A 14,836-nucleotide genomic window follows, 5' to 3' on the forward strand; every position below is an offset into this window, starting at 1 on the left:
ATGTTGCAGAATTCACACAGTGCACGAGTCATTTGATTTGACTAGCTGTAACTGCTACATTTGCATTTAAATTGTTTCTGTGCACATAAAGAGAAAACATTTGTGGAATGACACACTTATGAGACTGTCCGTTTTTGTATAAGGTGCAACATTTTCCATGTTTGATCTTCGAGTAATCCAAAAGTAGTCAGATGATCTTTTTTGGTTGCTTATTTTAAAAACATTTCTACACTGTAAGTGACATGATGCACTGTTTTCTCCAAGTTCAATAACAATCTAATGAACTAAACAAAAGCAGCAAAGTTCAGTTTGGAGATATGACTTTAAATATAAATGGAAAATATCACAAAACCTGAAAAATAAATCCAATACACAACCAAACTAACATCAGCATATAAGTCACTGTATTTTTCTATGCCTATGTATTTACAATGCATATGCATTGTAAATATTTAGGTCGTGTCATCTGTGAATTCTGAAAATTTATTTAATGGAATCCATCAATGTACAGCTTGCGGCTCAACTCGAACTATTATAGAAGTATAATTTCTTTTTGACATTAATTTTGGATTTTGAAAGTGGTTGTTTTAACATTACATATTAAAAAGTTCATCAACCAGAATCTGTCAAATTTGTTCTACAGTCTGTATTTTCTTCTGTGTGGATGGAAGCCTTATAGAGTGCAGATGCAGGCTGAAAACTAACAAGTCAAACAAAAAATAGAATAGAATAGTTCAAGGGAAAGAACATGTTTAGACATGCTTCAGAAAGACTTTTTTACTTTCCCTCCACCAACTGCAAAACAGTGCACACTCTAATTATCCCTCTACACACTTTCAGTTCTGACATAAAATAGAGAGTAAAGTTTCAGGAGTCTGTGATCAGGTTGCACTCAAAAATCACCAAAACCCGTTTTGTGAAACTTTGCATTAATTTATGACCATTCCTGTTTTTGGCTTGTGCACAGCCCTAAGATTTGTGAGATGCACTTTACTGAAGTTAAATCTGAGCCCAGAAGTTGCCTGTCAAACTCAAACAGATGATGTAACACATCATGTAAAAAAGCACACACACACACAAAACCACTTGAAGCTTGTAATCAACTGTTGGTTGTGATTTGGGGAATAAAGAAAGTCACATTAATGTAGAATAAATACAAAAAAGTGTTGCAACAACAACACTGAAATGGATAGCATACATTTTTTGTATTCATATGGTAATGTTAAACTTGGTTAGGCATGTTTTTTTTTAAACAGTCTCATTAAAGCAGTGCTTATGTTACTGGTATGACGTGATCACAACACTTGGACTTTTCTATATCTTGGAATTCATTTATGACTGAATATTTCTGACTTTGATGGCCTATGTTCCTGTTTTGGGCTGCTCTGTCAGTCTGTCAGCTATGTTAGAATGCACAGACTGATACAATGATATTTATTGGAAACATTAAATACGTGCAAGCTATTGAATGAAGCTGAAATAAGTGGAATACTCATTTTTGTATTTCAACCATGTTATCATTTGTCTCTGAAGTGCTTTAAATGTGTTTGAGGCTTGGTGTTTTTAGATTATGTTCCATTCATAAATTAAACCCATATATTGTAACAGCAAAATAATGTGCACAAATAAATCATTTGCAAAGTACTTTTGTGCTAACCCTGATACTGATTTTCTAAACCATTTCAGCCACGTGCACAGATTTTTCCTGCTAACATCACTTCTGCAGGATGGCATATTCGTCTCAGAGATGTTTGGACATTTCGATTTGCCACAGACAAACTGTAGCAGCCAGGGCAAACAAGTCACTTTCACATTGAGCTCAGAACAAAGAATAGGGGCCCTGAATGAGAACACTGAGCTTGAGTCATGGGGAGGCCTTTTCCCCCCATTTTTCATTCTTTCTTCTTTTTTTTTTCTTCTTCTTCTTTTTTTCCCTTAGCTGGCACCAGAATCGACTTGTAGCCATGAAAAGCGAATCTGGGGGAAAGCTAATGATGAAAAAGTCTACTCTATCCCTGTGCCTTCATTAAATACATGGAAAGAGCGAGCGAGGCACATCTGGATTCAATCGGTGGCCCTTTGATGGCATCAAGTGTTCTTTTCCCAGATCAGGGGCTGGAAGCTACAGGACGTCTATGGCACCTCAGAGCCTAGAGTCAACTCTTGCCATCTGAATACATGACCCCACTGCCATAACTGGGTGGCTGTGGTTCGTGAGGTAGCGCAGGTTATCTACGAATCGGAAGCTAAGCGGTTCAATTCCCCCCCCTCACACACACACACTCTTTTAGTCTGAAGCTTCCTTGGACAAGAGTTGCAAAGAAACACTTGTATATATAAAAGTGTTTTTAATGCTGAGTTAGTAGAAAAATTAAGTACCATTTCATTTACAACAACATTAGCTCCTTCCATTTCATCCCTCAACCTCCCTCAGTCAGCTAACCTCTAGCTTGTGTATGAGACAGGAGTCAATACATAACCAAAGCATTTCATGCTTTTCTAGATTTCACTCCACTATATTTTATCTAGCAAAGAAAGAAAGAAAGAAAGAAAGAAAGAAAGAAAGAAAGAAAGAAAGAAAGAAAGAAAGAAAGAAAGAAAGAAAGAAAGAAAGGAAAAACTGGCAAATGTGCTGGTAATCCCCTACGATTCTAGTACCAGTATAAATGATTCTTACTGCTTTTTTTCATACTCAGGCTGTTTCATCCTTAGCTGATTTGAAACATGGAAATCCCCCCCAGATCTCCAGTTTGAGGAAATTCAATAAATTCACATTGTATTTCTTTCTTTTTTGTTTGTGTGTTTGTTTGTGGCCTAGCTATGCTCCTGTTTTTTCTCCGTCTGTCTCTTATTTCATCTCACTTCTCTAAAAAAAGGGAGTTTTTCCTTCTGACCGTTGCCAGGTTCTTCCTCACAGGGGATCATTTAGACTCATGCTTTGATACTTGTATGGTCTTTACCTTTTCATATAACACGCCTCGATATGTCTTTTGGTCTGTATCCAGAATTTCTGACTTTAATTTTCAATGCTTTGAAAAGATTACAGCTGATAATCAGAATTTTTGCCTTGTATTACATATCAAAATTTTTCTGGCACCAATGAAACTGAAACTGTTTAAGGCCATCAGTTCAGCATTCAGCTATGGACAGGAAGGGGAATTTGTAAAAGTACCTGAAAATCCTAGTCTGGTGTAATATTTTAATGGTGTGATGACAGAGGTAAAAATCTGGACAATATTTGTGAACAGGATGTCATGTAAGACAATTCATCAATGTATTGAATGGGATCTGCATTTTTTAAGTGCAGCTCATGTAGATTTTTGCATATTTTGCAATTATAAAGTTTTTAAAAATTGTGAAAAAATTCCTTTTTTTTCAATTTCTTTAAAGGCCAGACAGTTCAGTGCCTATTCAAGTGCCTGTATATAGATAACCAAGGATTAGACATGGTGCCCACTAAACACATTTGTAGATGCACTAACAAAGTGTGGGTTGACCCAAAAATTTTTTAAAAAAATTTGTTTGTTTTTTCTTTTGTTTTTAGAACGTATTTAGTGGCAGGAACATCACGTGTAACATACAAATAAATACACTGTCAAGAAATGTAAAACTCGTGCGTTTCTTTTTCGCGATCTAAAAAATGAAGAATAAAACATTGTTAAAAATCACGATAAAATACAAACAACTATCACTATTATAAAAAATACACTTTCGAGTGATGTTTGTGGGACCTCTCGCTGGCCTTGGTAATTAGTTTGTAGTTTAAGGAACGGTTTTCAGTTTCAAATCTAAATGTAAAAGAATGGATGGTTGGTGCCATAGTCGCCCTGTAATTTGCTTCTATCATTTCTCCGTTAGGCTGGCAGCTCAGCCAGCACTCATGCGGACAATCCTGTGGATAGACTGACTGGCACTGGTTATGGTTGATTTAACTGGTGGCACACCGCAGGACATTCAGAGTGGGTTTATCAGCACACAAAGATAACAGCGTGCCTCCCTTCACACTCTGCTGCCTCCTGCATCCCCCGTAAGGACTCTCAAGCTGAGGTTTATCAGAGAAAAACGGCTAACACCAGGCGGGCTGTCGATGCTGCTGATGTGATGTTTTCAGCTGAAGGGGAAAGAGGGTGGTGGGGTCATGAAAAACGTCAGACACAGCAAAAGCGTTAGCACGCAATTACGGACTCCTTATTAAGAGTGCGGTTGAAAATCGGCCCACTTTCGTAGTGCAGCAAGTCTCTCTTTCCAGCTGTGTGTGTGTGTGTGTGTGTGTGTGTGTGTGTGTGTGTGTGTGTGAGAGAGAGAGAGAGAGAGAGAGAGAGAGAGAGAGAGAGAGAGAAGCTAGCCTGAAGGTGAGGCGGTAACGTCCTGCCTCCGTGCCTCTAGCTGCAGCTGAGCCAGATTTGTGCGCACACAGAACTTTACGCATCTGGTCGTCATCAGCAGCAGCGGCCACTCTTCCTGCTCATATGTGGCTCAAACCGAGGAGGAAGAGAACGTCTTCTTCTTATATGATTTCTTGAAATTGAAAAAAAAACGCGACTGGACGAACACGGGTCGGTCATTTTCTTCTCTGACTCGTACTGCTGGATGTATTGGCTGTAAAAAGATTTAGTGGGGAAAGCAGGAACAAGTTCGTTTGAGAACTCCGTTGCTGATTTGGATGTGAACAGATCCACCCTCTGCTCGGAAGTCCCGAGTTTTTATCTGGCTGTGTTTTTCTAGAGGCGCTGCTAGTGCTTTCTGCATGCACGGATCTACTTGGCTCACTTGCGCTTCTCTTTCTTATTACCGCTCTCTTTTTTTCCGCTGGTTCCCACTTGCGTCATGACTTCTAGCTATGCACATGTAATGGACAGGCAAGCTACGATACCAAACCGCCTGGAGAGCCCAATCACGTCTAACCTGGACAACTTGCAAGCCAAAAAGAACTTCTCAGTCAGCCATCTGTTGGATCTGGAAGAGGCCGGGGAAATGGTCGGTACCCAGGCAGACGAGAGCGTCGGGGAGACGGGGAGAAATATGCTGGAATCTCCGGGGCTGACTAGCGGGAGCGACACGACCCAGCAGGAAAGTAAGTGAAATGCTGATGAAAAGATGTTTTAAAAGGATGGGACGAAGCTCAAAATAACACGTTTTTCTTCTTATTATTTGAAATAATCCTCAGCGAACTGTTTTAGCCCCTGTTGATATCCCAAGTTATCATTCATCATTTCTTGGAAACAAATCAAATCGCAGACAAAAGTAGTTCTCTTGACAGGCTGAAAACTAAACGTGTTTCTTTTCATGACTTGCTGGCGAGCGTCCGCGCGCAGACCGCACGAACGGAGCTCTGCGAAAAGCCGCGCGCATGGAAGGAATCTTCTAGTGAGTTTTGGCAATGCATCATCCCTGACGGTCTCCCCCTCAAAATGACCATTAATTTACCATTAACACTCTGATGTCAGTGAAGTATGATGCTGATGGTGGACATGGTCAGTGAAGTCTCCTTACAAGTCTAACTTCGGAGTAATAAATCTTTTCCCCACGACTGTTGACCTCAGCAGGGCGCTTTGTTTTGCCCTACATTTAAGAAGAAAACACCAATAATGAATTTTGAAAACAGACTGAGTCATGTAGACGTGCGCAGGTGTGACTTATGCTTTGTGAATATTTGCATAGCCCTATCACAATTTTTATTAGAAAACATTTTAAACAAGGCCTCATCCCCGCTGGGTGTGCAAAAATGAAGCCGATATCTTTGACACTACAGAGGCGGGATCTAATCCCTGGGCTGCCGTTGGAATTCCACTGTGAGAATCGAGGTTAACATTTCCAACTTTTCTTTTGGTATACGTCACTGCCGAAGCCGACAAGAACCTGGATAAATTCAGCGCAAACAAACAAATACAAATAGATAAATAAATAAAAAAAATGCCACTGCACATCCTCTCCACCTCACCGCTGAGAGAGTAAATAAACGCTCCCTTCCCCCCCCCCTCCTCTTTTTCTGCTCAGAGGGCCATTTGGAGAAGTTGACACAAACGTTATAGCCTTTAATGAGTGTTATTGTTATTTTTAAAGGCTAAAAAATCGTCTGTGAGAAATATGGAGGAGGAAGTGGCGGGGTCACGTCGTTAATCTACGGTTATTTTCAGCCTGTCAAACACTTTCAGAATATCGGAGCCTAGTCATTTGTCATAATTACCGCGCGTGTCCTCGTTCCGACAATTAAAGAATCAAATAACAGCATCTCATCAGCTCTTAATTTGTGGAAACGTGACTCTGACAAACCACAGAAGGAACGAATCGATTTAGAAAACAAATGTTTTAGAGTGATGAGTAAAAACTGTAGTGCTAGTTTTCCGGCTTTTATTGCATTAAACAAGAAATCAGACTTGAGCACGTTTAACATTATGATCTGAATTATTACGCAAGTACATTATTATTATTATTATTATTATTATTATTATTATTATTATTATTATTATTATTATTATTATTATTATTATTATTATTATCAACAACTGATTCAAACATTTGAAACATTTTTAGTCCACGTTTAAAAAAAAAACTTTGCACAGATGTCCATTATTTGCTTGGGCGTCCACAAAATTTAGTAAAAATCCAACTAAAACAACAAAAAAATGCCAACTACACTTTCAGTTAGGAATCAGGTCCCCTCTAACGAATTTGTCTTGGCAGCAGGACTAATTGACTTTCACTGATCGCTGCTAATGAGATCAATCTATAGTCCCACGTGTTGACCACACTTGAAGCTGCCAGAAGGATGATGATGGTGCTGATGATGGCGCTGATGATGGCGATGGCTTTGATTTGCTGTTTTAAACATCACCCTGGAGGGTTAATTAAAAGCTGTGCGACACCAAACCGCTGCCCAGGCGCTGCACGATCTATTAAATGAATGAGTCTTTTCGGGAAGCTGAGTTTTTTAAAAAGCTATTTGTGCCTGCGTTCTCAATAAACCTCTACGTGACGGCATTTGGACCCATGAAGGTTTCCAAATATTTTATTCCACGAAGAAAACTCGAGTGGAATTGATAGTTTTTAAATACGCTTTAAAATTTACAATTGTATACAAGTACTGTTAAAAATACCTGCGTGGATTCCGTTTTGTGTGGACTGTCCTCTGTCCTGTCATATTTTTTTTATTTAAAATCTAAAAATGAAGTCCGATAGAATACTGTAAATAAATACCTTTTTTATACAGGCCTACAAACCTTTTGATTTTATTTTTTTTTATTGCTGAATCGCCCTAAAAGTGTCATTTAGCAGTCAAAATGTTTAATTTAAGTTATATAATAACATTTAATTCCTATATGTTTAAATGAAAGTTTAGACGCACATTTAGGTTCTGACAGATCTTATTTGCTGTCCACTTTTCTCCGGTTGTAAAGTCGGCGGGAAGGGCGTCACGATTTGCTCCTTAACTCTCAGCCTGGAGACGCGCAAACGCTGGTTTCTGGTGAGAAAGCTGTATGCGGTCGTTAGTTTGCCATGTGTGGCCTTTACAACTCCAGTTTACTGCAATTTGTTCTTTTCCATTTAATAAACAGAGTTTCAGCCCAAAACTGTGGACCGTGGTGTCTGCAGAGCTGCTGTAATCAAACTTTGGTGCTGTAGCTATGTTAAATATTTTTGAAAAAAGAAAGAAAGAAAGCAGGCACACACATTTTCATGTAAATTAATGAGGTTATTTGTTTTTGTCTGTGGTACTGCAACATGGTCATTGTTCTTTGTGAGATTAAAACGTGAAAAAGCAAAAAAAACAGGCCTGGAGAAGTCACGAAACTACTTATACTTGCATAAACTACTCTCGTTGTGGATTCAGTCCTTCCTTCCAAGATTTACGCTTTATTTTCAATAGAAATGAAATGAAGATGTCATTAGTAAAATCTATTGGCTTAAACCTCATGGTGGCAGGATGCCCACAAAAGGTCACAAGGCCAGTCTGATTAACTGGATTATGAAGAAGAAGAGCAAAGGATGGGGGTAGTTGTAGTTTTAGGTTTAAGGTATTTTTAAGGCATTTAGCGCATAAAATAAAGGCAAAAATATGAATACAATAGCTACTGCTTTTTATTACTTTCAAGCACTTAAGGAATAAAATATCACTTCATGGATTTGTTTTAGTTAATGAGGCATCTTTGCACTCTCCTCAGTTTATGGGTTGGCCTCAAATGTGAAGTAGAACCAATTTAAAGGGCTCAAAGAAACCAAAATGAACATTGTCACTCCAACCCTTCAGCAACCCCACCCCACCTACACACACACACATCTATTTGTGACTCAAACTGTCTTACAGCCTGCAGTAGCAATTGTGTTTAAACGCTGTGTACTGCAACCATAAAAATCATAATTATTTGTACTTATAACTGTTCATGGTTTCAGCTTCTGAGTCTCGATCCAGAAATAAAGGTGAAGATTCAGTCAAACAAAACAAATGAGACATTTGGTTGCAGCAGTAAAACAAATAATCGGGTCAACAGCAGCACACGATCAAAATCTGAAGCAAGTAAAGTGAAAAATATGGACATAAAAAAATCATAAATTCACACAAGAATACTTTTTTTTTAAAATTTACAACAAATTATTTTTCTGTCTTTGCTTTTTTCCTCTTGCTATTTTTAATGTATAGGCCTGTAAAAATCCTTTGTATGGAGCAGCAGAAGAAAACACTTTGTGGTCAGCTTGACTGAAATAAATTCATTAAGAGTTACAGACAGACATCACTTTTTATTTTAAGGGCTCCATTTTCGATTCCAGCAGGTGAACAAGTTTACATTTGGGTTTTTTTGCCAATCGACTGACAGCAACTCTTAGAAGAAATGTTGACAGCTAAACAAACAGGTTACTTGACGATCGAGTAATGTTTGACACACTGCCAGGAGTGTGTGCGAAAAATGAATCAATACAACAACAATATCCCGTGTTTGGCTGAAAGTTCATATTTCTACTAACAAACATGCTCCAGAAATCTTTTTTTAAAAAGTGCATAAAACTGTAAATGAGCATGAAAGTTGAAGTAGTTTCTATAGACTTAAATAAAGATTCCAAGAAGTGGAAATTTTCAAAAGTAAAACTTTTTCTTCAACAGCAGCCAGCTCCATCAGGTAACACATTACCCAATGGATGAATGTTGTGAATAACTTTTAATTTTTAATGTATTCCACAAAATTTCCAGAGCATGTGACTGAAAGCTCAGAGAAAAACTGGTCTGTAAAAAGTACTGCAATAAAAGTTCTACTTAATGATTTTTGCATTAAAAAAAATACACACAGATGTTTCCAGAAACACGGCCAATATTTGCCATTCTGGTTCATTAGATAAAGTTTATGGATTTTGTGTAACCCCAAAATAAAGAATAACACATTTAAAAAGAACTACTATCCCAACAAAACGAATGTGCTGAATACAAAATCCCAATCAGAGACACAAAATCTGTAGCAGCAAAAACCCAAATGATTCTTTTTGTCTCAGTTGACTGAAATCTCTCAAAATGTTATTACTGCTAAGTAGCATGAAACACTTGAGTGTATTGAGCAACGTCCTACCTTTGCATATGTGTGTGCACATAACTACAGACTGTGTGTATGTGTGGATGTAATTAGGAACACTTTAGATCACAGCCTTATTTTTCTGTGTGAAAGTGTTAGTTTGTGGTCCTGTTGTGCAGCCACAATTCACCAACACTGATTTCACCCAGCGGGAACTATCAGACTGAGCACATGGAACTCTTCCATAATGAATTACACATTCAGCTTTGCCAAAGTGATTCTGTTACTTTTGTTTTTGGCTTGTGTGCTAGTTAGTTAGGTGAAGAGCCAAGTGACGTGTTTCTGCAGATCCAGAAATGATTTCACAGCTTTTTAAAAGAAATCGTACTTTCTATGAGGGTAAATATTCATATATAATATATAGTTTTATATATAAACATTGTTTGTTTACAAGAAAATAATGATAAGGATAAACCACAAAAGGTACTGTTAATAAGTCAAGTCTTCCTCTAGTAAAATGTAGAGCTATGATACGTTGTGTCGTTCTTTGCGTATTAAACCTATTAAATGACCTTCTGCTCTAACTGGGCAGAAACAAACCTCAACTTGTTGACCTCAATCATCAGTCTTTAAGTGGTAGTGTATCTATCTGGCTATCTATCGATCGATCGATCGATCAGTTTTATTCATTTTAATTTGTGACTCAAACTGTCTTACAGTCTGCAGTAGCGGTTGTGTGTCAATGCAGACAATGCTTCCTGCTGTATTTATATAACAATATAACAGTTACAATTACACTTATAGTTAATTGCAATTATAACTGTAATTATATAGTCGTTTGATTTTTTTTGGGTAATGCTTGAGCAGAACGAAGCTGTTCCTCTGATTCATAAAGTTCCTTCTTCCTCTTTGTGCAGATGAACAGATGAACACAGAGGAGAAGAAGAAGAGGAAGCAGCGCAGGAACAGGACCACCTTCAACAGCAGCCAGCTCCAAGCTCTGGAGAGGGTGTTTGAGAGGACACACTACCCCGATGCTTTCGTCAGAGAAGATCTGGCTCGCCGGGTCAACCTCACCGAGGCTAGAGTGCAGGTACGAAAAATGTATTGCCACAGGAAGGTGGCTTCAATGCTACGTGGCAAAAAAGAAGAAAAGATGTTTTCCTGAGATTATAAACCTTCAGTAATAATTCCACATTCTGATACTTTTATTTTCAAATATTTACAAATACTGATTCCTTGACATTTGATTCTCCTGTTATTTGAACATTTGATTGAACTGTTAGCTAGATTCTAACTTAGGTAAAGAGAGAAACAACAAATGCACTTATGAGATTTGAAATTAGTGTTGTACCAGAATAAGTCAGATATAAAATAAATAACTTTCTGTTAATATACAGATATGAACTTATATGATACAAATCTTAAAATAGAACATATTAAATGAATATTTGACTAAGCTGAAAAGTTTTAATAGGAAACTGCAGTGCACGCGGTCACACAAACAGCACGACTCCTCACAGCGTCAAATCATCTGTTAGCTTTTAACTTAGTGTATTTAGTTATTAATCCTTCCTAATAGGCGAAAGTCATTAACAGCTTTAGATTTTGTGTTGAACTAAACTGATAAGAGCTGACAAATATCTCTTATCATGCCAGAGTGATCTTTTAGATAATTACTGATACTGTAAAGTCTGTTAGCAGTTTGCAAAAACTCCCCAGTGAACCGACCGTGATTAGAAAAGTGGATGTAATGATGTTTAATTTCCTCAGTTGTTTACAAAATGTGTAAAACACACAAGTGCTGCAACAAAAGGGCTGCTAAATACGATGCTGTCAGCGGGAGAATGAACTACTGACTTTGATATGAACGCCACAAAAACAGATACAAACTGGGATGTATAGTGTTCTGAAATGGGTCTCGTAAAATGAATGTTTCCAGTTATTAGTAAAAGTTTTGAATTCATGAAGGATTTTTCATCCAGACACACACTTGCGTGCACCGAACATCTGATAGTCTGCATTTCTGTTCATGAAGCATGTGTTGTATTCCAGCGTGTCATATAAGTCTAACATACTGAATTAGAAATGATGTGTTTTATTATGTTGCGTTATAATTTTTTCGTTATATATTTCACCACAAAATAATTTGCATGAATGCAATAAGAGAAAAAGCGTTCAAAGATCAACTACAGTTTGAATTATTGTCAATCAGTCCTTTGGTAATAGATTCTGTCCTACAGCAGCTTGACTGATATTATGATTTGCATATTTAAAAAATGGTACTGTGGTGTAGTGGTTAACAGGTAACCTCACAAGCAAGAAGGTTCTTGGTGTGAACTTTGTGGTCTGCTGGGGCCTTCCTGTGTAGACTATGAGTGTTCATTGATTGCTTCCCAAAGACCTTAAACATGCATGTTGAATATGATAAGATGGTTCTCATTTGGGCAAAGGTGTGAAAGTGAGAGTGGGTGGTTGACTGTCTACGATGGACTGGAGATGGGCAAGGCGTATCCTATCGCTCACATTATATCTCCTTCCTCTATGTCCCTTAGGTGGAAAAGTAGTAAAGAAAATGGATGGATTAAAAAAAACATAATTATAAATGTTTTTATTAATTACAAAACATGTAAATGTCATTGAGTTTATAGCTGTCACACAGGCGATCAACTTTAAGGTAATTAGCCGTACGTTCAGCAGCCCCAGTTCAGACAGCAGACTCTGAGATGACATTTATGTAAATGCAAACGTCACACTCAGCTCATTCTTTGTCCTCACAGCTTTATGACCAGTGTTTGTTGGTTTTCTCTTGGTTGTACTGGATAATCTGCCACTCTTCACTTATAAACAAGAAAACATTTTTTCACTTAAATGCACTCAGGTTTGCCCTAGAAACACGTGACTTATGACTAATAATTAAACACGTGCATTTCTTGCAGGTATTGATATATACAGTGTCTATAAACAAATCAGTGCTATCTTTATACAAAACAATGAAAGTATTTATTCTGTGGCCAGAGTGAGAGGGAAAGAGGAAATAGTGATCTGGGAGTGAGACAAGCAGCACATCTGTGATTAATGTGTAGCAGAGAGCAATGCAGAAATGCTTTGATAAAAGACTTTGGGTAATTCCTGAGGCAGTGCGTCAGCAAGCCCCTCTGAGTGCATACAACTTATAATAATGAACTCAGTTTCAGAGTAAGGAAAAACATCAGCAACCTCCACCTCAGTCATCGTCTACTTAATGAGATGGTTCTGCTGGTGGGTGATAAGGACGGAAAGAGGTGAACTACAGATGAAGCATGGACACACGAGCGAGAGCGTGTGGACGCATGGTCATTTTAGACATTAGACTAGATATTTGGATTGGAGACAAGAGTTTAGGTGGTCTTTATGGATCTGCTCCTTTATGGGTAAAGAGTTTACTACAATTTAATAGACATGAAGCATTTCTTTTATACTGTGTTTGTCTTTTAATTGATATTAATTGCTGTTTGTGTACAGAATGTAGAAAATGAGCTTTCTTGTGTTTAAAAGGTGTTGAAGAGTGAGACACAACTATTTAAAAAAAATCCATAATGATAGATCGATATTTAAAAATATCTGAAAATATCTGTTACACTGACCAATCGTAGCTTCAAGGGATTTCTATAGATCTTCAGACAAAATCAAAACGTTGATTATCCCTGTAAATAACAGTGGATGAGTGTATGAAGCACTTGTTAGGCCATTCAAAAAGCAAAGTTACTGATCTGCCATTATATCCTGATCTGGGTATGAGAACACATGTCTGAGGATGACTTTCTTTATTTTAGAGCTTTTACAACAGCTCAGAATTTTCTCTCACAAGGGAAACTGTGAGTGTGAGACACCATATAAAACCTCTTTTTCTTACTGATGTCATACGACTTAATTCAGTGCTGACTGAGAAATTTTAGCGTATTTGACTGCAAACTGTTACAGGATACCACAAAAAACACCCCATCTTACTTCGGACACACTGAGCACGAGAAACATTTAGAGCTTCTATTTCACTGCATGGTTAGAGATAAAATGCGGTTTGATGAGCAGGCCACAAAGTTGGCGATTACATGGAGAATTATGAAATTCTATGAGTGTGCCCAGACTATAAAGATAGAGGTTTCTGACACATTACCAGCTTTCAAGGTCAAAACTTAAAGTATATAAAAAAAACCTTCTTGCTTAATTGACCAACATTTTGGTCAATACAAAAAAAAAAAAGACCAATGAGTCTGGAAAGACTCACCATAGTTCCTCATACTTCACAGTGCTGTGCCCGAGCTATAAATATTAATAGTCTGGAAAAAACTGAAATTTTGGCATTTTGGCATCACCATGTTGTTTTATTGGAGTCAGAGTTTACTTTATATGTGGACGAGAAAGTGGAGCTAAAAGTATATTAGGGAAGGCTTTCTTTAAAGCCTGATATCTAATCAGTGTCAGAAATATTTAAGCAGGACCCCTGGCATACTGGTTGGTATGTGTGTATTTAGCTAATGAAATCATAACAACCTGTTGAATAAATCTATTAACTATGGTTGAAATTTTGCTGAGAAGTTGAAGCTTTTTCAATGAGAAAAAAGCTTGAATACAACTCTTTCAGCTGTATTCAATTGAGTTTAGCTTTATTTATATAACACCAAATCTCAAAACCAATGCAAAGGAAGAATTCTCTTCTCATTGGTTCTTTAACAGGAAGAGACTGCAGTATGACTCTTCAGCAATGGCTTCATATCTAGTGGCTACATCTTATTTTTGATATACATATATGCATGTTATGTTTGGATTAAAGGAGCAGTGCTTTCATAGTCATGAAGATTAAAAAGCGATGACTAAAAGACAAACAATGTGCTCTGTCCTTTGACTTTGCAGGTGTGGTTTCAGAACAGGAGAGCTAAGTTCCGCAGGAATGAGAGAGCTATGCTGGCCAGCAAAAATGCCTCGCTCCTCAAATCTTACTCAGGAGATGTGACAGCAGTGGAGCAGCCAATTGTGCCTCGCCCTGCACCTCGCCCCAACGACTACCTATCTTGGGGGAGTGCTGCGCCCTACAGGTATAGTCCCCTCGAACATCACCTAATAACCTTGCAGCCACATTCTGTGCACAAAGCCTACTTTGAATACAAATGGAATTCATTTTCTCAGTTTAGAGAAGGACTTCCATTTATTAGCAATTTCCCCAGAAATCTTTCCTTCTTCCCAGAAAAAGGGAAGAAAGAAAGGAAGGTGGGGAAAGTATAAAAAGCCAGAAGAAATAACCACTAACACGAGCAGTAACATCACCGTAACAGTTCTCTCTCTCTCTCTCTCTCTCTCTC

General features: G+C 37.8%; 1 protein-coding gene across 2 annotated transcripts in view; it reads left to right on the forward strand.

The window, feature by feature from the left end:
* Window positions 1-4,370: 4,370 nt before the first annotated feature.
* Window positions 4,371-14,836, forward strand: part of prrx1b (paired related homeobox 1b) — a 14,111-nt gene continuing 3,645 nt past the window's right edge. For both annotated transcript variants that reach the window (XM_005734281.1, XM_005734282.1), the window contains exons 1-3: window positions 4,371-5,074; window positions 10,415-10,590; window positions 14,391-14,572. In XM_005734281.1, the coding sequence (XP_005734338.1) occupies window positions 4,828-5,074; window positions 10,415-10,590; window positions 14,391-14,572 (605 nt within the window). In that variant the 5' untranslated portion in view covers window positions 4,371-4,827. The remainder of the gene's footprint in view (window positions 5,075-10,414; window positions 10,591-14,390; window positions 14,573-14,836) is intronic.

This window comes from Pundamilia nyererei, unplaced genomic scaffold, assembly GCF_000239375.1.
Source record: "Pundamilia nyererei isolate P.nyererei 1_Seehausen unplaced genomic scaffold, PunNye1.0 scaffold00057, whole genome shotgun sequence".
Classification (NCBI taxonomy): Eukaryota; Metazoa; Chordata; class Actinopteri; order Cichliformes; family Cichlidae; genus Pundamilia; species Pundamilia nyererei.